The sequence below is a fragment of the Carlito syrichta genome, unplaced genomic scaffold, assembly GCF_000164805.1.
Source record: "Carlito syrichta isolate Samal-C Ts95f unplaced genomic scaffold, Tarsius_syrichta-2.0.1 Scaffold316493, whole genome shotgun sequence".
In the NCBI taxonomy this organism is placed as follows: domain Eukaryota; kingdom Metazoa; phylum Chordata; class Mammalia; order Primates; family Tarsiidae; genus Carlito; species Carlito syrichta.
This window is the reverse complement of record NW_007260589.1, coordinates 320940-345725: the sequence shown is the minus strand read 5'-3', so window position 1 is coordinate 345725 and position 24786 is coordinate 320940. Positions and strand designations below refer to the sequence as shown.

Genomic DNA, 24786 nt, shown 5'->3' with positions numbered 1-24786 from the left:
GTTGATTAGGAGTATACACTGGGGATATTTTGCTTATCTCTGTTGCCGAGTCATACCATAGACTCAGTGCTCCTGATTACTGCAAATTTCAGTGTGGAATCATTTTCTTCCACCTGAAGAAAGTTCTTTTATTTTTTCTTACAGTGTTAGTCTTTTGGCAGTGAATTATTTTCCTTTTTGACTGCTTTTAAGATTTTTTTTTTCTGTACCTGACTTTTCTCCATTTATGATATGCCTTGGTGTGGTTTCCTTCATGTTTTTCTTTGGGGTTTGCTGAGCCTAGTGCATCTTTGCATTTATAATTTTCTGGAAACTTCAGAAAAGTGTTAGCCTTTGTTTCTTCAACTATTTTTTATTCTGCTCCCAGCCCCATGTCTTCTGAGAGCCAGTTAAGTGTATATTGCCTGAATTTGTTATTTATCTCAGTTTATTTAGACACTCTTGCTCTCTTGTCTTTTTTTCCTCTGTGTATTTTATTTTGTATCATTTTCTATTATATTTTCAAGTTCACCAGTTTTTTTCCTTCTGCCGTATGTAATCTATCAGTCAGATTATGTTTTTCATTTTAGAAATTGTATTTTTTCATCTATGGAAGTTTTATTTGGGTCTTGAGTTTCCTCATTGTGTTCATGCTTGCTTCTGCCTTCTTGAGTGTGTGTATACACACACACACACACACACACACACACACACACACACACACACACACACACACACACACACACACACGTTTACCTTGGAAATACTGTGGGTTTGGTTCCAGACTGCTGTAATAAAGCGAATATTACAATAAGAAAATTATTTAAATTTTTGGTTTCTTGGTGCATATAAAAGGTTTTTTGTTTTTGTTTGTTTGCATTGGAGTCTCACTCCGTCGCCCAGACTGGAGTGCAGTGGCATGCTCCTGGCCACCGCAGCCTCGACCTGCTGGGCTCCAGTGATCCTTCCGCCTCAACCTTCCACAAGTAGCTGGAACTACAGGCGCACGCTACCACATCCGGCTAATTTTTTATTTATTGTAGAGGTGAGGTCTCGCCAAGTTGCCTGGGTGGGTCTCGATCGTGGGCTCAGGCAATTCACTCACCTCAGCCTCCCAAAGCGCTGGGATTACAGACCAAGCCACCGAGCCTGGCCTGTTTTTGTTTTTTTTGAGTCGAGTTTTCACTCTGACATCCACGCTGGAGTGCAGTGTCATGATCATAACTCACTGCAGCCTTGGCCTTGTAGTCTTAGGCAATCCCGAGTAGCTGGGACTACAGATGTATGCTGCCATACCCAGCTAATTTTTAAAATTTATTTTGTTGAAACAGTTCTCGCTGTGTTGCGTCGGCTGGTTTTGCATTCCTAGGCTTAAGGAGTCCTCTCGCTTGTGCCTCCTAAAGTGCTAGGATTACAGACATGTGCCACTGCACTCGGCCAAACGTCATGTTTTTACTATACTGTATTCTGTTAAACATGTAATAGTATCATTTAAAAAAACAACATACATACTTTAATTAAAAAATACTTTATTGCTACAAAATGCTAATAGTTGTCTGAGTCTTCCCTAAGACATTATCTTTTTGCTGGTGGAGGATCTTGCTTCAGTGTTAATGGCTGCTGACTGATCAGGGTGATGGTTGCTGAAGGACGGGATGACTGTGGCAATTTCTTAAAAGAAGATAACAGTGAGGTTTGCTACATCAATTAACTTTTCCTTTCATGAAGATTTCTTTGTAATGCCTGATGCTATTTGATAACATTTTACCCACAGTAGAACTTTTTTCAAAATTGGAGTCAGTCCTTTCAAAGCCTCCCTCGGCTTTATCAGCTAAGTTTATGTCATATTCTAAATCCTTTGTTGTCATTTCAACACTGTTCACCACATCTTTACCAGGAGTAAATTCCATTTCAAGAAACCATTTTCTGGCTGGGTACAGTGGCTCACTCCTGTAATCTCAGCACTTTGGGAAGCCAAGGTGAGAGGATGGCATGAGCCCAGGAGTTTGAGACCAGCCTGGGCAACAGCAAGACCTTGTCTCTACCAAAAAAAATTTAAAAATTAGCTGAATGTGGTGGTGGGTACCTGTAGTCCCAGCTTCCTGGGAGGTGGAGGCTGAATGGTTACTTAAGGCAAGGAGTTTAAGGCTGCGGTGAGCCATGATCGTGCCAGTGCACTCCAGCCTGGGCAACAGAGTGAGACCCTGATCAAAATAAAATAAAGTAAAAAGCCATCATGAGATTGCAGCAATTCAGTCTCATTTTTAGGCTCCACTTTAAATTCTGTTTCTCTTTTTGTTTCCATCACATCTGCAGTTAACTACCTCTACTGAAGTCCTGAATTCCTCAAAGCCAGGGTTGGGATCCACTTCTTCCAAACTCCTGTTAATGTTGATATTTGGACCACTTCCCATGAATCATGAATGCTCTTTTTTCTCAAAAAAATTTTTTTTTATTTTAAAGAAGGTAGGGTACAGTTCATATTAGGTATATAAGTGGACATCATACAGGTAAAGTTTGGGCATCCTTTTGCTCCCCAGTTTGCTTTGAGATCAGGTACCTTTATTGATGTTGTGTCCCTCTCACTCCCCTGGCAGTATCCTGCTACTGCCAATCCCTTTCTTATAGTATTATGGTAAACATTCAGGGTCTGCTTATGAGTGAGAACATGCGGTACTCTGCTCTTTGTTTCTGTAATAGATCACTGAGTATGATAGACTCTAAATCCACCCAAGTTGCTGCAGAGTCTATATGTTTACCCTTCTTTATGGCTGTGTATTATTTCATCTTGTATAAGTACCACATTTTAAAAATTCAGTTCAGTTTCGTTGGGCAGCATGGTTGGTTCCATGTTTTTGCTATTTTGAGTAGTGCTGCAGTAAACATGTGTGTGCAGGTATCTTTTTTGTAGAATGATTTGAGTTCCTCTGGGTGTATTCCCAGTAGGAGAATTGCTGGGTCATATGGAAGGTCAGTGTCTAGTTCTTTTGGAAATCACCATGCTGTTTTCCAAAGAGGTTACACTAGTTTGCATTTCAACCAGCAGTGTAGAAGCATTCCTTTTTGTCTGCATCCTTGCCCGCATCTGTTGTTGTTTATTTATTAGGGGTGGCTATTCTTACTGGAATTAGGTGGTATCTCAATGTGGTTTTGATCTGCATTTCTTTGATGATTAGAGAGGCTGAGCACTTTTTAGTGTATCTGATGGCTGCTCATATCTTCTTTTTTTTTTCACCTTCCCCCCTGCCCATTATCTTCTTTTGAGAAGTGTCTATTCATGTGTTTTGCCCACTTTTGAGTGGGGCTGTTTTTTTCCTTTGGCACGTTTGAGTCCATTGTAGATCCTAGATGTTAGGTCTTTGTCAGATATACGGTTGGCAAATATTTTTTCCCATTCTGTGGGCTGTCTCCCTGCTCTCTTGATGCTTTCTTTTGCTTTACAGAAGCTGTTCAGTTTGATGAGGTCCCACTTGTCTGTCTTATCTCTTATGACATGGGGACTTGAGGTTTTGATCAGGAATTGTTTGCCAGTTCCAATTTCCTTAAGGGTGTCTCCAGGATTTTCTAATGTTCTTATAGTTTAAGGTTTTATGTTTCGGTCTTTGATCCATTTAGAGTTAATTTTTGTGTGTGGTGGTATGTAGAGGTCCTGTTTCAATCTTCTGCACGTGGTCAGCCAGTTTTCCCAGGACCATTTACTGAATAGGTTCTCCTCTCCCCAGTGTTTGTTGGTGGAGCCTTTGTTGAAGACAGGTTGAAAAATTGATATTTTATTTCTGGAATCTCTGTCCTGTTCAGTTTGTCTACATACCTATTCTTGTACCAATGCCAGGCTGTTTTGTTTATTGTAGCCTTATAATAAAGTTTAAAGTCTGGGAGTGTGATACCTCCAGCTTTGTTTCTTTTGCTGAGGATTGTTTTGGCTATTCATGATCATTTACATTTCCGTATGAATTTCTGTATTGTCATTTCCAGGTTTGAGAAGAATGATGTTGGCAATTTAATTGGGTATTGCATTGAATCTGTAGATTGCCATTGGTAGGATGGACATTTTACCAATGTTGATTCTTCCTATCCATGAGCATGGAATATTTTCCCATTTGTTTGTGTCTTCTTGAATTTCTTTGAGCAATGTTTTGTACTTTTCATTGCAAAGGTCTTTCACTTCTCTGCTTAGGAAGATGCTGAAAAATTCCATTTTTTTGTGGCTGTTGTGAATGGGATTGTGCTTTTTATTTGGTTCTTTGTCTGCTTGTTGTTAGTGTGTAAGAATGCAACTGTCTTTTGCATATTTATTTTGTACCCCGAGACTTTGCCAAAGTCCTTTATTAGTGAAAGCAGGTTTTTGACAGATTCTCTTGGATTTTCAAGGTATAGGATCATATCATCAGCAAAGAAGGATAACTTGACTTCCTCTTTTCCTATTTGGAGACCCTGATTTCCTTCCCTTATCTAATTGCTCTAGCTAAGACTTCCAACACAGTGTTGAACAAAGGTGGTGAGAGTGGGCAGCCTTGTCTTGTTCAGATTTTCGGGGGAAATGTTTCCAGTTTCTGTTCATTTAGCAGTATGCTGGCTGTGAATTTATCGTAGATGTTGCTTACTGTTTTGAAGTATATTTCTTCTATTCCTAGGTGTTTGAGGGTTTTTAATCAAGAAAGGATGCTTGATTTTATTAAAGCTTTTTCTGCAGCTAATGATATAATCATGTTGTTCTTGTTTTTACATCTGTTGATGTATTTAATTACATTTATGGACTTGTGGATGTTGAACCAACCCTGCATCCTGGGGATGAAGCCTACTTGGTCATGGTGGATGATTTTTGATATGTATTGGATCCGATTTGCTAGAATCTTGTTGAGAATTTTTGCATTTCTGTCATTAGGGATGTTGGACTGTAGTTCTCTTTTTTTTATTGACTTTTTACCCGGTTTGAGTATCAGTGTGATGTTAGCTTCATAAACTGATTTGGGGAGAATTCTGCTTTTCTTAATTGCCTGGAATATTTTCAATAGGATTGGTGTCAGCTCCTCCTTACATGTTTTGTGGAATTCCACTGGAAAGCCATTTGGTCTAGGGCCTTTCTTTGTAAGTAGTTTTCTCATGACATAGTCAATCTATTTCCTGGGTTGTTATTGATCTATTTTTGTCTCAGTGTCTTCTTGTTTCAACCTTGGGAGGTAGTGTGATGTCAGAGAGTCCTCCATTTTATTTAGGTTATCAAGTTTGTTTCCATTCAGGTGTGCATAGTAATTTCTGATAATTTTTGATTTATTGTAGCGATGAGGTCTCGCCAAGTTGCCTGGGTGGGTCTCAAACATGCAGGCTCAGGCAATCCACTCACCTCAGCCTCCCAAAGTGCTGGGATTACAGGCTGAGCCACCAAGCCTGGCTTCCAGGAATCTTATAATTTCTTTTTTGATTTCTGTGTTGACCCAGTAGTCGTTCAGCATCGTGCTGCTTAATGTCCATGTCTTTGTGGTTTTGGGAGGAATTTTGTTGGTGTTGATATTTACTTTTATTCCACTGTGGACTGAGAAGTGCATGGCAGTATTTCGGCCTTATGAAATTTATTTATGCTTTACTTATGGCCTAGGGTGTGATCCATCTTGCAGTATGTTCCATGTGGTGATGAATAGAATGTATATACTTTGGTTGTTGGGTGGAGTATTCTGTAGGTATCTATTAGGTTCATTTGGTCAAGTGTCAAGTTGAGGTTTCGGATCTCTTTGTTTATTTTTTGCCTCAATGATCTATCTAGGGGCCGTTAGTGGGATATTTAAGTTCCCAGGTACAATAGTGCTAGAGTCAGTCTCTTTTTTTGGTTTACTTAGTAGTTACTTTATAAACACTGGTGCTCTTGTGTTGGGTGCATATATGTTTAGGATATTTCTGGTTAATGGATTGAACCTATTATTGTATGTAGTATCCTTCTGTATCTTTTAAAATTTTTGATAGCTTAAAGGTTGTTTTGCTTGATAATTAAGATCGCAACTCCTGCCCTCTTTTGTGATCCATTCACCTGGAAACTCATTTTTCCATTCTCTAACTTTGAGTCTGCATGCATCCCTTGTTGTGAGATGAGTTTCCTGGATGCAGCAAATTATTGGGTCATGGTTTTTTATGCAGCTTGCCATTTCGTGTCTTTTTAGTGGTGCATTTAGTCCATTCACGTTCAGGCTGACTATTGAAATGTGATTGTTCATCCCTGTCATGAGGTTCTTGTAAAGTTTTTTCTCTGTTTGTTTGTTTTCTTTTAGCTTTTGGGTTGGTGTTTGTGTGTGTTTTCAAGTTTGCTGTCGTGATGTATTCTCTGTTGATTCTGTGTTCTGCTGTTCTCTTGGGAAGTGTGTGGTCATTCTTTTTTTCTTCTGTACTAAATACCTTTTTAAGTGTCTCTTGTAGAGCTGGTTTGGAAGCTGCATAACTTACTCTTAGGGATTGGATATCTGGGAAGGATTTTAATTCTCAATTGCTGATGAAGCTGAGCTTGACTGGGTAGGAAATTCTTGGTTGAAATTTTTTATCTTTGAGGATTTTGAATATTGGATTCCAGTCCCTTCCAGCTTGTAGTGTTTCTACCAATAGGTCTGCTGCTATTCTTGATTGGTTTTCCCTGGTAGGCAGTCTGACCTTTCTCTCTTGTTGCCTTTAGGACTTTTTCTTTTGTGCCTTACAAGTATTCAGCAAACTGTGCTGTAAGATGTGCTAGGCTGGGCACAGTGGCTCAAGCCTGTCATCCCAGTACTTTGGGAGACTGAGACGAGAGGGTTGCCTGAGCCTAGGGGTTCAAGAGCAGCCTGGGCAACTTGGTGAGAGCTCATCTCCACAGTAAATCACAAAATTAGCCGGATCTGGTAGCATGTGCCTATAGTTCTAGCTACTTGGAAGGTTGAGGTGGAAGTATCGCCTGAGCCCAGCAGATTGAGGCTGCGGTGGTCATGAGCATGCCACTGCACTCCAGCCTGGACAACAGAGTGAGAATTCAACTCCAAAAAAAAAAAAAAAGAAGATGTGCTGCCATCCATACTTTGTTCTAGGGCACAGAATAGATTTAGCATCATTATTAAATGCCTTAGGATTTTTGGAATGGTCGATGAGCATTGGCTTCAATTTAAAGTCCCCTGCTTATATGCCCCTAATGAGAGTCAGCCTGTCCTTTGAAGCCACATATTGACTCTTTCTAGCTCTGAAAGTTCTAGATGTCACCTCCTTTCAGTAGAAGGATATTTGGTTTGCATTGAAAATCTAGTGTAGCTGCCTTGCTCAGTGATCCTAGCTAGATTATCTGGATAACTTACTGCAGCTTCTCCATTAGCATGCACTGCTTTACCTTATACTTTTATGTAATGGGGTGACTTCTTTCCTTAAACCTCATGAACCAACCTCTGCTACCTTCCTGTTTTTCTTAAGCATCTTCCGTACCTTTCTTAACTTTCTTAGAATTAAAGAGGTTTTAGGGCCTTGCCCTGGATTAGTCTTTGACTTAAGGGGCTGTTGTGGCTGGTTTGATTTTTCTATCCTGACTACTCAAACTTTCTCCTTATTAGTAATAAGTCTGTTTCACTTTTTTGTCATTTGTGTGTTCCCTGGAATAGCACCTTTAATTTCCTTCAAGATCTTTTCCTTTGCATCAACAACTGCAAAAGTTAGGACTGCAGTGCTTGATAAGTGTTTAGTTAAGGTAGAGAAGACATTAAACTTGTGGACAGAAGACATGAACAAAAAAATGTGTCCCAGTTGACAGCAGCATGTTATACCAGATTAATGTAATCTTAATTAAATTAAGCATTATCATAAGGAAAAACCTAGTAGTATGTATAGGGTTTGTTACCATCTGAGGTTTTAGGCATTCACTGAGGGTCTTGGAACATAACTCCCAAGAGGAGTCTACTATATATGTAAAAGTTTAATTATCAGATTTTTAGTTGAAATGTTTTCTTAAAACCAATAAATGGAGATCAGTTTGGCAGTTTGTTATAAAGGTTTTCCTGCACTTAACATATGACTCAATAAATCTGCTCCCAAATATTTACCGAAGAGAAGTGGACACAAATGGCCATACAAAGACTTGATGTTAATATTTATAGTAGTTTTATTTATAATGGCCCCAATCTGGAAACAACTCAAATATTCATGGATACATGGAATACTATTCAGCGATTAAAAGAAGCACATTCTAATACAACATGAATACATTTCAAAAATATGCTGAGCAAAAGAAGTCAGACACCAAAGAGTTTATATAAAATTATTTAGAAGGCAACAAACTAAACCATAGTGATAAAAACAAGAGAAGTGATTTTGTGAGGTGGACAAGTATTTATGGATCACAAGGAAACTGGAATGATGGGAATGGTTTTTATCTTGATTGGTGTGTTGGATATACAGATATATACATTTGTCAAAAGTCATCAAGCCGGGCTTGGTGGCTCAGCCTGTAATCCCACGCCTTTGGGAGGCTGAGGTGAGTGGATTGCCTGAGCCTGCAGGTTTGAGACCCGCCTGGGCAGTGAGACCTCATCTCTACAATAAATCAAAACATCAGCTGGGCGTGGTAGCGCATGCCTGTAATTCCAGCTACTCGGAAGGCTGAGGCGGAAGGATCGCCGGAGCCCAGCAGGTCGAGGCTGCCGTGGCCGGGAGCGGCCACTGCACTCCAGTCTGGGCGACAGAGTGAGACTCCAACTCAAAAAAAAAAAAGTCATCATACTGCTCTTATAATATGTTTATTCATTTTATTGTATGTAAGTTGCATCTCAAAAAAGTTGACTGAAAAAGAAAAGTGTAATAAGTGGGTTTAACAAATTACCTAAAAATATTGAGTGAAATTCGAAATGTTTAAATATATAGAGATACACACACACACACACACACACACACCTGATATAAAAATATATATACATATGCATACAATAAATATTTACAACTTGGATTTTCAGCTTTTCATTTTCTTAATATGTGAAATGTGGTTAGGTTAGAAATTATTTGTATCAGTTTGTAAAAAGAAAAGAGTTAATAAGTGTAAAAGTTAACCTTTTAAAAATTGCCTTGACTGAAGTAATTTTTTTTCAGAAATCTTCCTGCCAAATCTGTGGAAGAAGCTTTACGTCATCGACAAGAATATGATGAGATGGTAGCCGAGGCTAAAAAACGAGGTATGAAATTTAACTGCAAATAGTTAATTTTCTGATTTCAACAGGAAGATGGATGGTGAAATTGTTCAAATCTATCTTCAAGAAGATACCGAATTCTTATTTGTCTCTACTATTTTTGTAATATGTTCTAAAGGAAGAATAAAATGACATGCCAAGATCATAGTTTTTTGCAAGTACTTTAACAAAACTAATATGCGGAATCTTGAAATTGCAGCCATAAAACTTGGACAGCTACTATCTTAATTTATAAATGAATATGTTTATAAATGTATTCATGAATTTCACTTTTTATATTTTCTAGGCTTTTGACTTTTTATAATCTAATAATTTATTATTATTTTCAATCTTTTAAAATTATTTTGTAACTTAATACTTTTTTCTTATATGACTGTGAGAACATGATTTGAAACTAAAATTTGTTTTTGTGACTTACAGAATCTCTCTGGAGTCCCAGTTGTGTCATTTGGACAGGCACATAAATACATACTCATGTTTAAACTAACATATTCATGCAATCTCTTCTCCATCTAAAAAAAAATAAGGATAATTTAACAGTATTTATTTAGTGACCATTATTATTTCAGGATAAACATATATTTTGAGAAAATGCTGCATAGCTGAATATATTTACATATATTTACATATTATTTTTGCTTATCTTCATCCTGCAGTATGTGCATATTTTCAGACATATAGCTTATTAACAACTTACATTTTTTTTTCTTTGACTTAAGTGAATAGAATATTGTAATGGGCTGAGCACAGTGGCTCACGCCTGTAATCCCAGCACTTTGGGAGGCAGAGGCAAGAGGATTTCCTGAGCCCATGGGTTCGAGACCAGCCTGGGCAACTTGGTGAGACCTCGTCTCTACAATAAATAAAAAAATTAGCAAGGCGTGGTAGTGTGTGCCTATGGTTCCAGCTACTTGGAAGCCTGAGGCAAAAGGATTACCTGAGCCCAGCGTGCCTCTGTACTCCAGTCTGGGCGGCAGACTGATACCCTGACTTAAAAAAAAAAAAAAAGAGGAATATTGTAATAGTATACAGTTCTGCCTTATGGTACTGTTTTGGAAATGATGTTACTTCTGTAATGTCAGAGTAAACATAAAATACATAAGACTAGTTATATCTTTCTAAAAGATACTTATTTGAACATTAGTTGAGTTTATTTTGCTATACAGAATTTAACATATTTCAATATGCCTAATTATGTTTTTATTCACTCTTAACATTGACTTTATTATTTCATCAATATATAAGGGAGTTATTGCTTCTAGATGATTCTGAAAACATGATATGATAGAAGTAATATTGAACTGAGAAATCAGAAGGTCACAGCTTTAATTCTGTTTGATACTGTCTGGGTGTGATATTCTGAATAGGCCTAATGTTAATTTTCTCATCTGTAAAGTGTGGGAGTCGGGTCAACTTGATCAACGCTTTTGAGAATCGCCTTCAACTCCTTTTAAAAGCTATGAAACCTTGCTGGGCATACTGGCTCATGCCTGTTACCCCAGCATTTTGGGAGGCGGAGGCAAGAGGATTGCCTGAGCCCACAGGTTTGTGACCAGCCTGGGCAGTTTGGCGATACCTCATCTCTACAATAAATAAAAAAATAAGCTGGGCATGGTGGTACATGCCTGTAGTTTCAGCTACTTGGAAGGCTAAGGTGAAAGGATCATCTGAGCCCAGCAGGTCGAGGCTGCATTGGCCATGAGCGTGCCATTGCACTCTTGCCTGGGTGACAGAGTGAGACTTTTATTCAAGATAAACAAGTAAATAAAATCTGTAAAACCTTCTCCCAAGAAATCTTGCATAGAATCTGAATATATAATACAAATACATTGGAGGACCCCAAACACCTGGAATTTTCTTTTGGAGGGCGGATCCCTTGTAGTACAGGCTTCCCCTACTAGGCAAGTGTTCTTGGTACCCATTTGTATCAGTGTACTACCTAGCATTGTTGTGAGAGGCTGCATTGTGGAAGAAACTTCCTGAGATGTGGCATATAGGTGATTGGTACTTCTACTGTGACAACACACCTGCCCACACCATGCTGAGTGTTCAGCAGTTTTTGATCAACAACAGCATGACCTCCATGCCCCACCCTCCTTATTCACCTGATCTTGCCCCAAGTGACTTTTTTTGTTGTTTCCCTGGATTAAAAAGTCTTCAAAGGGAAATGTTTTGCTGATGTGGAAGAGGTGAAACCAAAAGCGGCAGAAACACTAAAAGACATTAAAATTGACAAGTTCAGAAACTTTGAGCAGGAAAAAGTGTCTTGATAGGTATATTGCATCAAAAGGAGGAGAGTACTTTGAAGGTGACATGTAAGAATATACAATTTTTTAAATAAATAAATTGTTTTTTTGTGTACTTCTTTTAAAAAAAAGTGGAGCTACTTACTTGGCCTCCTACCTGTCCTTCAGGATGGGTTCTGAGGCATAAGTGAAACATATTTTAAGATCATTTTAGCTGTCTGATCTCTGATATCCTTACTGGTTCTAAAATTATATGTATAACTTATGACTTGTAAGTCATTTCCCTCCATATTTTAGGCATCTCTTGTTCCGGAATTGTGATCTCTGATTTTTAGAGGTGTGTTGTTAGTATATGTGTTTTGGGGAATATTTTAAAATTTTCATCTAATTAATAAAGTGAAACACCATATTAAGAGTTGTCCAGGCTGGGTGCAGTGGCTCTCACCTGTAATCTCAGCTCTTTGGGAGGCTGAGGCAAGAGAATTGCTTGAGCCCAGGAGTTTGAGACCAGCCTAGGCAATAATGGGAGACCTTGTCTCTACAAAATTCAAAAAATTAGCTGGGTGTGATGGCACACACCTATAATTCCAGCTACTTGGAAGACCGAGGTGGAAGGATTGCCTGAGCCCAGCCGATTGAGGCTGCGGTGGCTGTGAGCATACCACCGCACTCCATCCTGGGTGACATAGTGAGACTCTGACTCAAAAAGAAAAAAAAAATGAGCATTGGTCAGTTGTCCACAGCTTTTTTTTTTTTAGTTAATTCATAACAAGCTTCATTGTACAGATTAAGTATAAATAGAAATATGTGATATAGTTAATAGCCGGGCATGATGGCACGCATTTGCAATCCCAGGTACTTGAAAGCCTGAGGTAGGAAAAATCACTTGAACCCAGGAATTCAAGACCACCCTGGTCAAAATGAGGAGACCCATCTCTAAAACAACAACAACAACCAAAAAAGAAAAAGAAAAGAAAATTATGTTAATCAAGCTTATTTTCCTTTTTCTCTTCTTCCCTCCCTCTTATCAGAATATTCTTTTGGAGAAAGCCTCTTGTAGAGTTAGGTAGTTTGAGAAGGGGGCTTTGATCTAGCTCATTTGTATTGAAATACTTTTTACTTGTTTAAAACAGAAATTAAAGAAGCACATAAAAGAAAAAGAATAATGAAAGAACGATTTAAACAGGAAGAAAATATTGCAAGTGCAATGGTAATTTGGATTAATGAAATACTGCCCAATTGGGAAGTAATGTAAGTAAGCAGATTTTCCTGAATTCCAGTTTGTCTCCAAAGATTACATGTTTCCAATTCTATATTTTTATGGCTTCCTAGCTTGTATCTTATGCTTTGGCTAAATTGTACTATTATCCAGTGCCTGAAAATTTCCATGTTTACCTCTGTGCTTTTGCTTTTATAAATCCCTCAGTGTTTATTACCTACTTCCTTCACTGACCATCCTTTATACCTGTCAAAATCTTATCTATACTGCTAGGTGCAGTGGCTTACCTGTAATCCAACACTTTAGGAGGCCAAGGCGAGAGGATTGCCTGAGTCTAGGAGTTCGAGACCAGCCTGGGCAATACGGCAAGACCTCATCTCTACAATAAATTAAAAAATTAGCTGGTCATGGTATTGCACCCGTAGTGTGGTCCCAGCTACTTGGAAGGTCGAGGTGAAAGGATTGCCTGAGTGCAGCAGGTTGAGACTGCAGTAGCCGTGATCATGCCACTGCACTCCATCCTGGGTGACAGAGTGAAACTCAGATTTGAGGAAAGAAAAAAAAAATCTTACCTGTTCTTTGAGACCCAACTGAAATGTGAATTGATTTATGAAACTTTTCTTCCTCACTACTCCATTTTTTAATCTAACATACCGTCCATTGTAAGATATACTGTTGATGTAATAGCAGATATTTAGAAAAAAAATATTAAATATGTACATGCTTTGTAAAATGCATGTATTAATAGTAAAGATTTTTTTTTTTGAGTTGGAATTCTCACTGTCACCCAGACTGGAGTGCAGTGGCATGCTCACGGCCACTGCATCCTCGACCTGCTGGCCTTAGGTGTTCCTTTAGCCTCAGCCTTCTAAGTAGCTGGAACTACAGGCAAGTGCCATATTGCCCGGCTAATTTTTTGATTTATTGTAGAGATGAGGTCTCACCAAGTTGCCCAGGCTGGTCTTGAACCCATGGGCTCAGGCAATCCTCTCACCTTGGCCTCCCAAAGTGCTTGGATTATAGATGTGAGCCACTGCGCCTGGCCAATACTATAGTTTTAAAAATGCTTTTTTCCTAATGAAGGAAATACATTATATATGATATTTTCTTTATGTAAATCTTCCATCAGTATACTTTGAGATGAATATACTTCTTTTGCTGTTTATTTTTTTCCAATATCTCTTTTTAACAATAATTGTATAGGTACAATGTGGTATTTTATGTTTATATTGTGGAATTAAAGCAAGCTAATTAGCAAATCCATCAGCTCTCATACTTGCCACTTTTTTAAGGTGAAGCATTTAAAATATTCATTTAGCAATTTTGAAATATACAGTGAATTATTGTTTATTATAGTTACTACTCTGTGCAGTAGATCACTAAAACTTAGTCTTCTAATGGAAACTTTGTACCCTTTCGTCAGCATCCACCTTTTCTACACTCACCTCCCTCTCTCAGCCTCTAGTAACCACTGTTCTACTCTCTACTTTTATGAGTTTATCTTGGTTAGATTACACATATAAGTGATATTACATATTTGTCTTTCTGTGTCCAGTTTATTTCACTTGGCATATTCTCCAGGTTCATTTATGTTGTTGCAAATGAGATAATTTCTTTCTCTTTTATTGCCTTTTAGTTTTTCACTGTGTTTTTTTGTATATGTTGTATCTTCCCTCTGGACTGGAGGACTGGGGATAGCCTCTGCAATGCCTAGTATAGGATGTACTTTGAAAGTTTGTTGTATATTGTCACAGGTGATGGATATTATATGAGGCTATTTACATAAGTAATTACATTTCCTGGAACTTTCACAAGGTGTATGTATTTTTATTCCCATTTGTCTTATAGAGAAACTCAAAGTCAGAGAGGTTAGGTGATTTGCCCAAGGTTATACAATTAATAAATGGTTACCAGATTTGAACTCAGATCTATCTGACTCTAAAGCCCACAATCTTTTGGCACACTATACTGCTTTTCAAGGACTAGGGCCTTAACCCGTAGTAGATTCTCTGTGATCTGGTTTTTTGGCACTGAATTGGCAATACATTTTGATGTCTCTTTTATCCTCTTGTTTTATAATTGTCCACATATTTCTGATTCTCTATTGAATTCTTAGTATAAGTGACATTTATAGCAGGCAGTTCCTTTTAAATTGCTGTTGTCTGTCTTTGGGGTACTATAGGGGGTACTATATATTTTGTAGGCCTTTATTGCCTGAAAGTCTGAACCCAAAGGAAGGAATACATAACATACTTAATTCTCCATATTCTTAAAAATCATTTGATTACTTGGCTATAGACTAGATAAACCATCATGCAGCTAGCATTTTTGGTATAAAAAGTAACTTTCTCCTTTTTTCTCCTCCTTTAATTCTAGGCGTAGTACAAGAAGAGTTCGAGAATTGTGGTGGCAGGGATTGCCCCCTAGTGTTCGTGGGAAAGTTTGGAGTCTAGCTGTAGGAAATGAACTAAATATCACTCCTGGTTTGTATTCTGTGTTCAGTTACTCCCACATGTACAAATAGCCGTCTCCAGAGTTAACAAAGCAGATTAGTAGAGTGGCCACTTAAAAAGGCATTACCGTATCTAATGTCATTTTAAGAGAATGCTTCATCTTCCTCCAAATCTGTTTATGATTTAATGTTATTATATTGTATATAAGTAAGAGTTGTAGTTTTTCCTTTAGTTTGCAACTATCAGTAATATTCTCAGCATATCAAAAACTTCTGGAATTCTGCATGACAGTGGATGAGTGAGTACAAAAAAAATAGTCTAGCTTTGAAAAGTCTTACCTTTCATGCCAAAAAAAATACTGGAGGAAGGCTAAAAATTTCTTTTCCTACCTCTCCACATAAACCATTCCTTTTTAATTTTTTTTACATTAAAAATTTTTAAGTTATAAAACAAAAAGTAAGACTTTCAAGGAGTTACTAAGTTTCTCTTTTATTTTTATTTTTTTTGAGTTGGAGTCTCACTCTGTCGCCCAGACTGGAGTGCAGTGGACACTCCTGGGCACTGTAGCCTCGACCTGCTGGGCTCCGGCGATCCTTCTGCCTCAGCCTTTCAAGTAGCTGGAACTACAGGCGCGTCCTACCACTCCCGGCTAAATTTTGATTTATTGTAGAGATGAGGTCTCGCCAAGTTGCTCGGGTGGGTCTCAAACCCACGAGCTCAGGCAGTCCACTCACCTCAGCCTCCTAAAGCGCTGGAATTATAGGCTGAGCCATCGAGCCCAGCTACTAAGTTTCTTAAAACCCTGACAGAAATAAAGTTCTAAAAATTAGGTAAAATTAGGATAGTATCAAATAGAGGAAAATAAAGAGTTAATAAAATGTGCTAACTTGGTCTGATAGTATTAATGCACTACAGAAAGACTTAGGGACTCTAGTCTAATACTTCAAATAACATATTGTCATCCTAAAATTTTTGAAATAGTTATTGAAAAAAATTCAAGCTTCTTCTACTTTTCCATCCAAACTCCTACTCTTGATTCTGCTGTCAGCACTGTTAGCAATTTGGTGTATGTGCTTTCGGATTTTTTTTGATGTACATAAAAAGTTTGCATCTCCATATAGTAATTTTTTCATTTTTTCATGTCAATCATGTTCCATTTACTGATACATATGATCATTCTTAAGACTTTTCTTTTTCTTTTATTCTTTTCCACAAGCTGATGTGGTAAGATTATTCCGTGGCTTACTTTTTTCACACTGTATTCTATCTTTAACCATCCTTCCACATCAGTGCGTACCCATCTACCTCTTATGTAGTATAGCTACATAGTATCACACACTTTTGCTCTTATAGTTCAGCCATGCATTGAACTATTTTCCTTGTGATAAACAAAGACATATGTTAAAAGAACATTGAAACTCTATTTTTCATCCCTTAAAAGAGATTAAAATGAATGAGAATTACCCAATTACAAGAAGTCTCAAAAAACCATAACATTTGACCTATTTATTCTAGTTCTAAGAATTTACTCTAAGGAAATATAGTCAGGATTAGATGGAAAAACTGTAGCAATCAGCATTATATATAATTGGAAAGAAGTATAACAAAAAATTGTCTGTTTATGTTTAGTCTTAAAAGTGATACCAACTTTGGATATCATGATTACATATGACTTTAAAAACTAATTTTCAAAAGTATCCTGTAATAAACGTTTTAACAAAGAGAATGTAATAAAAAACTTCTAGAAATATATTATTTAAAGGAAAAATTAAGAGTTTTGACTTAATTTAGAAAAGGTAGTTTTTATATGATTTTACTGATCTCCATATAGAAACAAAAGTTTTTTTGCGTTTGTGTTTGGAACACATTCAAAGGAAGTGTTTTTGCATTGTTTTTCTGTTAGACTTTAAAAATCTTTACTATTAAGGATTTTTGAATATATTGTATTTGCTTCAAGTTTTAAGAATCAGTTTTGCATACAAATGAAGTAATGAGGTGGTGGTGGTTATTTGAAGTTTTGTTTTGTTTACAGTTTTCTTTTTATTGATAACTTTAGCTTAGAGGTATCTTGACAACTTAGTCATTGAAATATTGGTTAAATTGGTGTTAATGTTCTCTAAACAAAAGGTTTTCCTTAAGGTTGAAATTTATAAAGTTTTGTAACATAAGTGGGTCATTTGTTTTCAAAGTAATTTTAAGTTTTAGCCACTAAACATACATTCAGGAATGGAATTTGTACTGATTCTCTTTTTCGTTAGTGATGGAGTTTTGATTGAAGTAAATTTATCTTTGATAATTGTGTTACTTTTGATTGGCTTTAGTAATTTGACTTCGCATTGTATTTGTTTTAATAATTAAATTATAACTGCTAGAGAATAGTAGCTAAGAGTAAGGGCTCTAAAGCCAGTCAAATGTAGTTCAAATCTTGGTTCCACTATGTATATTAGGTTTGTAATCTTGGGCAAATTACTTACCATCTAGAAGTCTTAGTTTTCTTCATCTGTAAAATGGGGTAAGAAAATAAAAGGATTAATTGTTTTTAACAGTTTTTGTGATACTGTAAAATTACAGTGAAAGCACATTTTGCTGAGAGTGTATATAATATTATCATTGTCATAAAATCAAAAAGTGAAGCATACACTAAACTCAAATATTCTCTGTTCAAGTCCAAAGTACCATATAGAAACCTGCTTCAAGCTTTCCCTTTATAGATTCAAAATAAAATAAGTGTGACATGAGGAGCCAAGCATGGAGTTGAATTGAAACGCAGACCTTCTTATTTGAGATCAGCACTGTAAATCTTACCTGAAGAGATATTCCTTGATGTTTTGAAGTGCGTTACAACATTATTACTATTGGGTCAGTTTTATGACTTCCCAAAGAGATGGATCTGTCTGCTGAACAGTTTTACAATTTGGGTAGAATAATGAAGCCAACTGGCTTAGAAACAGTTTGAAGGAAATAAGTGTGGACTTAAAATTTGATTCCTGATAACCCCCAAATAATTGTATATATACATTTTAAAATTGCATTCACCTCTCCTACCAAATAATTGATGGAGTTGGGCACAAATAATAGGAATTTTAAACTTGTTTTTTTTTTAAAGTTTCTTTTTCCCAAACCATTAGTGGTAATGAAAAGTACATAGAACAGAGATGAGTTTAGAGTAGGAAGATACTGTTTGAAAAATCTCTTATTAGTGATTTGTTATCTGATTCTTGGCCGTATAAGCATACTTGCTATGGTGCAGTTGTATACTGGAATACTGTGCAGTTGTTTAAAAAATGAAAACAGGACTGTATTACTATGGAATGACTTCCAGTATAACAAAGTAAGATACAGATGAGTGCATTTAATATGTTGCCACTTTGTTTTTTTTTAAAGATAATACAGATATGTATATACTCGTGCATGTATATTTTCATTTTTGGAAGACTTCATGAGAATTCTGGTAACCGTAGTTGCATCTGAGGGAAGGAATTTTATTTTGTACTCTATACTCTTTTGTACTAGTTGAATTTTTAAAAAACCATGTTCTTATATTATATAAATGCATTTTTAAGAATTAATTGGAGCAAAAATGTTCTTTATTTTGGAAATTATAAATGCTAGTGTTTTGGCAAGAAATACTTTTTGCTCTTCTTCTGTCCCTGAAATGTACTATTTTTATGTAATTTCAAATATCTGTAATGATTAGTTACAAAGTAAAGACAATTAAAATTTGAGAATTGAGAAAAAATTTTCAGTCTTTTCTGTTTCTTAAGTTTTTATGAGATTGTGGATATGGAGGCACAGTGACTGAGCACTTAAATAAAAAAGTTTTATGTAGACCCTTTAACCAAATCTGTGTGATGTGTAGGTAGTCTTAGATAGCAGTATTATAATGAAGAAACAAGTTCCAGGGGCAATAGAAAGCAAGAACTAGCATTTGTTGAGGGACTATAAATTGCCAGAAGCTTTACATAAATTTTCTTGTTTAATCATCAGTAACCATGTGAATAGGTGTTATTTTTCTCCAGTTTGCCGATGAAGAAAACCAAGCTCCAGAGTGTTTAAGTAACTTTCTTGGAGTCCCACAGGTAGTAAGTGACAGAGCTAGAATTTGAATCTGGGTCTGACTGACTCCAGAAATCATGTTTCTGCTGTTCCACAATGTACTTTTTTAGCAGAATCATCTCTTCTAGCATCATAATACATTCTGTATTGTAACTACTTAGATGATTACTCTGCATATTTTTATTTGCTATCTTCTAGTTGTATAATCAATAGTTTTGATTGAGTCATGTACTTAAATTTGCCACTTTTTTGATACCTGCTACATCAGGGAGACTGACCTATAATAGATAAAGAGGAAAAATAAAAATTTATGGATATATGTATTTCCTATTATTTATGAATTTTTGTTTTTTCCCCTTAGAACTATATGAAATTTTCCTCTCAAGAGCAAAAGAACGGTGGAAATGCTTCCGTGAAACAAGTTCAGAGAATGATACAGAAGGTGTGTTTTTTTTTTTAAAATAAGAATTTCAAGGTAAAAATCCAGCTACTGAAGATAATAGCCTGAGTTTGTGCCATATATTAGGAACTGTAGTGATTGCCTTACCTATATTGTCTCACTTAATCTTAATAATGCTTTTAGTAGTTATATCTTTTATCATATAAGGAAACTGAGACTTAAGTAGTTAAATAACTTGTAATCATAATTAATTAGATGGTTGAGTTAATTTACCTAAATCATCATATTCATTCATGATTCACTGTCATCTGTTGTACTTGAAGAATGGGGAGCTGTTTTTCTGCCAGCCACTTTTCTACATTTGTTCTGCACACCCTCTTCTCTGACCTATAAGTAAAACTCTAAAAAGTGAACAAACTTTGGATGGAGAATAGTGCATATTTCTTAGTGGTTTTCAGTGAGTACATAAACAACTCTGTCAAATTCTTTGAAAACTTTTTTTTTTCTGTTTTAGAACAATGAACGTTAGGGTAGGGAAAACTGACTAAACAAGGTTAGAGAGAACACTTGATTTCCAGAAGGGTTCCTGTTAAGTATCTTCCCGAAGCCTGGTAGCCATGTCAGCTATTTGTGGAGAACTGAAAGTACACAGAGGGTGAAGAAGTTTTATGGCAGGACATCAGCTGTTTCATCATTCTTTTAAAATTCATTTTTATGAAGTATTCAAAATGTAAGAATTATGTGCATTTACTTCTGAGACATTGTGTCATGAATAGATGGTGAAAATTGCACTTCAGTGTAAATGAATTGAATGTAACGAAGAGTTCCAGTCAGAAGCAGTGTTCTGTTTCAATTACTGTTTTCTTATTTCCTCAGTGTTTATACATTTGCAGTTGTTATTTAACTTTTTGGCCATTATCTTTTCAAATATTGCTTCTGCCCTGATCCTGATTTTTCTCTTTCTAGGACTCCAGTTACATGTATGATAGACCACTTTATGGTGTTTCACAAGCCTCATACACTTTTTTTTCCCGATTCTTTTTCTCTCTCTGCTTCAGTTTCTCTGATCGTTATTGATCTATAGTCAAGTTCACTAATCTGTTTTTCTTCTCTGTCCAGTCTACCATTAAATTTGTCCAATGCGCTTTTAATTTCAGATGTTAAACTTTGTAGTTGTGGAATGAACACTTAGTTCTTTTTATAAGTTCTATTTCTCTGTTGAAATTCTTTTTTTTTGAGTTGGAGTCTCACTCTGTCGCCCAGACTGGAGTGCAGTGGCCACTCCCGGACACCGCAGCCTCGACCTGCTGGGCTCCGGTGATCCTTCCGCCTCAGCCTTCCGAGCAGCCCGAACTACAGGCGCGTGCTACCACGCCCAGCTAATTTTTTTTTGGATTTATTGTAGAGATGAGGTCTCGCCTGTCCAGGCGGGTCTCGAACCCGCAGGCTCAGGCAATCCACTCACCTCAGCCTCCCAAAGGTGCGGGATTACAGGCTGAGCCACGGAGCCCGGCTGAAATTCTTTATCTTTTCATTCCATACATTTCCTCCATCTCTTCCTCTATTTTCTTTAACATATTTATAACAGATATTGTTCTTGTCTGTTAATACCAATATTGCATCATCTGCAAGTTTGCTTCTATTGGCTGTCTTCCCCCTTGAATATAAATCACATTTTTCTGCTTGTTTACATTTCTTAAATGTTTAAATTGTTATGCCAGACATTGTTTATAAAAAGAATATAGGCCAGGCTTGGTGACTCAGCCTATAATCCCAGCACTTTGGGATGCCGAGGCGAGTGGATTACCTTAGCCTGCAGGTTCGAGACCTGCCCGGGCAACTTGTCAAGACCTTGTCTCTACAATACATCAAAAATTAGCTGGGCATGTTAGCATGTGCCTGTAGTTCCAGTTACTTGTAAGGCTAAGGCGGAAGGATCACCGGAGCCCAACAGTTTGAGGCTGTGGTGGCTGGGAGCGTGCCACTGCACTCCAGTCTGGGTGACAGAGTGAGACTCCAACACACACACACACAAAAGAATATAGAAACTGAAGCTGAGGTTTCCCCTTCAGAAGAAGCATGCTGTTTCCTGATCGGCGGTTGGTTGGGTTAGGGGTTTATCACCTCAATTAAGTCAGTACTTGAGCTAGATTACTGCACAGTTGTTACTTTAGATAGATTTAGCTTATCCACAGTTTCAAATTTCTTGATGGGAAGAACTGTCCTGTTTTGATTACAGGTGTCTCCTTCTAATAAGATGCTCTCCCAAGGACTGTGAGACTTTGGGTGATGTCATTCTCTCTTTTTGGCTCAGCCTTCTGCACTCAGAAAAATCTCATTGGGGAAAACTGGCTATTTGTTCAGGGCACCTTCAGATCCCTCTCTATTACATGTCTCATTTAGCCCTCTAAAGCTCTTCTGGATCCTAAACCCATGCCCAGACTTGGCAGATGCTTCTAGGAAGAAAAGTGGCCAGTGGTATCTAATCACCTAGTAAAGGCTCTTCACTTTCTGGAATTTAAATCCTCTTAATCTCTTTGTACCCATAGCTCTCTGATGATTTTTTAAAATGTGATACTTGCAGTTATTTTTTTCTCTAGTGTTACCATAGGACTGATGGTCTGCCCCTATCTTATATAAAGACTGGAAGTAGAAATCCTTTACCACATAACTTACTGATAAATGTATAAATGTTTGCTTCATATAAGAGATTCTAAATTCTAGCAAGAGCTCTGTGACATTTCTTGTAATTTCTTGATTATTCAGCTTTCAGCTTTACTTTACACATATGCTACGTGATCATTCTGTATTTATAAAATTGAACATGTTGCAGCCAAATGATCATATACATTTTATCTACTTGGTAAACAGGTGTATCTGTTGCTGATCGAGAGGCCAGTCTGGAATTAATTAAGTTGGATATATCCCGTACATTTCCATCTCTATACATCTTTCAGAAGGTGAGGGTTTCTAACTGCCTTGTAGCCACTTAAAAGAACCAAAAACAGAAACCTCTTGTAATATCCAAGAGAACAGATTCTTTAAATGTGTAGCTATTATTTTTAAAAAGCCAAAACTATATAAATTGGGGCATTTATATAAAAAGTCTAAAACTAGTAGGAAAATTTTTAAAAAATTTATTTTATTCCACCAACTGAAATACATTGTTGTTAGGATAGCATATATTTTATGTTGTAGGTACTTGATGAAGTTTTATTAAAGTAAATTTGTTTTAATTTTTATTTTGTAAGCTATTTGAATTCTTAATATTTTGCCTAGTAAATTGTTGAAATAGAAAGAACTGTGTCACAAAACTTGAAATGTTTAGAATTACTGTTGAAACAGGAATAAATCATTTTTATTTTATTTAGAGGCTATAATGAAGCTGTTTATACTTTATTAGAAATGATTGCATTTTATATTTACTTTATATTTGTTTATTTTAAAATTTGATACAGCATCTTGTTGTGTTGCCCAGGCTGGACTCGAGCTCCTGGGCTCAAGTGATTGGGCCACTTCTGTCTGTGGAGTAGTTGGAATTATAGGCAGGTGCTGCTACACTGGGCAAAGTCAAGTCTTTATACATGGAATTCTTCTGTCTTTAGATGGATAAAAATAAAATTAGATAAAAATGCTTGTCATGAAGAATTTAGTGTAGCTTTATGGTTTTCGCCTGCTGACATTGTATTATATAAACTGAATCTGTATTCATCATATTCTTAATTGTACCAAATTTAGATGTCTTTAAAATTGTTTGCAAACTATATAGCTTATATTCATCAATGAAATTGGCTTTTTTTGTTGTTGAAGATTAAATGTTTCTTATTCATAATTTAGAAAATGTCTTGGCAGAGTACATTTAGGATATTTTTGACAATTGTTAAATACATTGCAACTAGTCATTTGGGAAATGCTGCAGTTTATTGACATGCTACATGAGAATTAACTTAGAGACAATTATTTGTATATAGTTTCACATTTTATTTTTCTCTCCTAAGGGTGGACCATATCATGATGTCTTACATAGCATCTTAGGGGCATATACATGTTACAGACCTGATGTTGGTTATGTAAGTATTTGTTTCAATCTGTTTTTTGAAGATAAACATTTTATCTACACTCTAACCAAAATATCTTATGTTGTATTAGCTCCCAAATGTTTGTATCTCTTGATTTTTTTTTTTTCTTGGTCATATTAACTGACGCAGAGAAGAATCTTTCTACCTCTTGCCGGAAGCTTATATGACTGCTAGATTTCTGGGAGAGCCGCAGGGGATTTCACCATGCAATTTGTAAACCTTTAATGCCCTGCTGTCGGTCTTGTGCCTTATCCCCCCTTCCTAACCCTGTCTTCCCCGCTGTGCTTCTAGAGAATAAAGGTTTCATGTTCTGCCAGGTTAAGGAAAGTATAGGCACTTGTTCCTACAGAATAGGAGAGGAAATCATCTCCTTTTACAGACTTTAAATCCATGCTATTTTTAGCCCTTCCCCTCAATTTTAGTGGAACCTTAAAACTTCAATTCCTGAGCCTTCCAGGATTTTATGGTTGAATTGACTTGGTGCATATTAGCTTTTTCCTCTGTAGATGTTTTAGTTTCAACATTCTCCATTTACTTATATTAAAACTTCTAAAATGCTATTGACATCATTTATCTACTGTTTATATTATATTTCATTCTTTTTGTCATCCTAGGATAATACTTATTTTTTCTTTACTGTTATGTTGGATTTTAGGAGGGATCCAAGAAAATATGAATGTTCAATTGTCATTTTTAACTAGAAATCATAAAACCTTTATCTTCTCAACTTTGCCTTAAAATAGAAGAATTTTAGAGACCTCACTAGAGGGTGTCTGTCTGGTACAACTTACGTTGTTCTATTGCATGTTACTTTACATGTTTGTTTATCCATTCACTCAGCACACATTCATCGTTTGCTTATAGCTGTGTGCCAGCATTGCTGTAGGCACTTCAGAGACCTTAGTAAATGGAAGATTTCTCCCCTTATGATGCTGATAGCTTAGAAGAAGGAAGTATTAACTTGAATAAGTAAATCATGTTATATTAAAAGATAAGTGCAATGGAAAAAGTATGGCATGGCAAAGGGGGACAATTCCAGGTTTGGGGTATAGCAGGTTGTAGTATTTAGTGGTCAGATAGTCTTTGTGGAGAAAGTGCTGTTTGAGCACAGAGTCTCTAAAGTCTCTTGCTCACATATTCTGTAAATGCATTGTAAAAACAGTATGTGTCCCTTTCAAATG

The 24786-nt window shown here is 36.6% G+C and overlaps 1 protein-coding gene across 2 annotated transcripts in view; it reads left to right on the top strand.

Moving 5' to 3' along the window:
• The window catches only part of TBC1D12 (TBC1 domain family member 12), a 56635-nt gene that overhangs the window by 21270 nt on the left and 10579 nt on the right, over positions 1-24786 (top strand). For both annotated transcript variants that reach the window (XM_021707310.1, XM_021707311.1), the window contains 6 exons: positions 9055-9137; positions 12532-12649; positions 14994-15100; positions 19488-19568; positions 22398-22486; positions 23525-23596. In XM_021707310.1, coding sequence (XP_021562985.1) covers positions 9113-9137; positions 12532-12649; positions 14994-15100; positions 19488-19568; positions 22398-22486; positions 23525-23596 — 492 coding nt within the window. In that variant the 5' untranslated portion in view covers positions 9055-9112. The remainder of the gene's footprint in view (positions 1-9054; positions 9138-12531; positions 12650-14993; positions 15101-19487; positions 19569-22397; positions 22487-23524; positions 23597-24786) is intronic.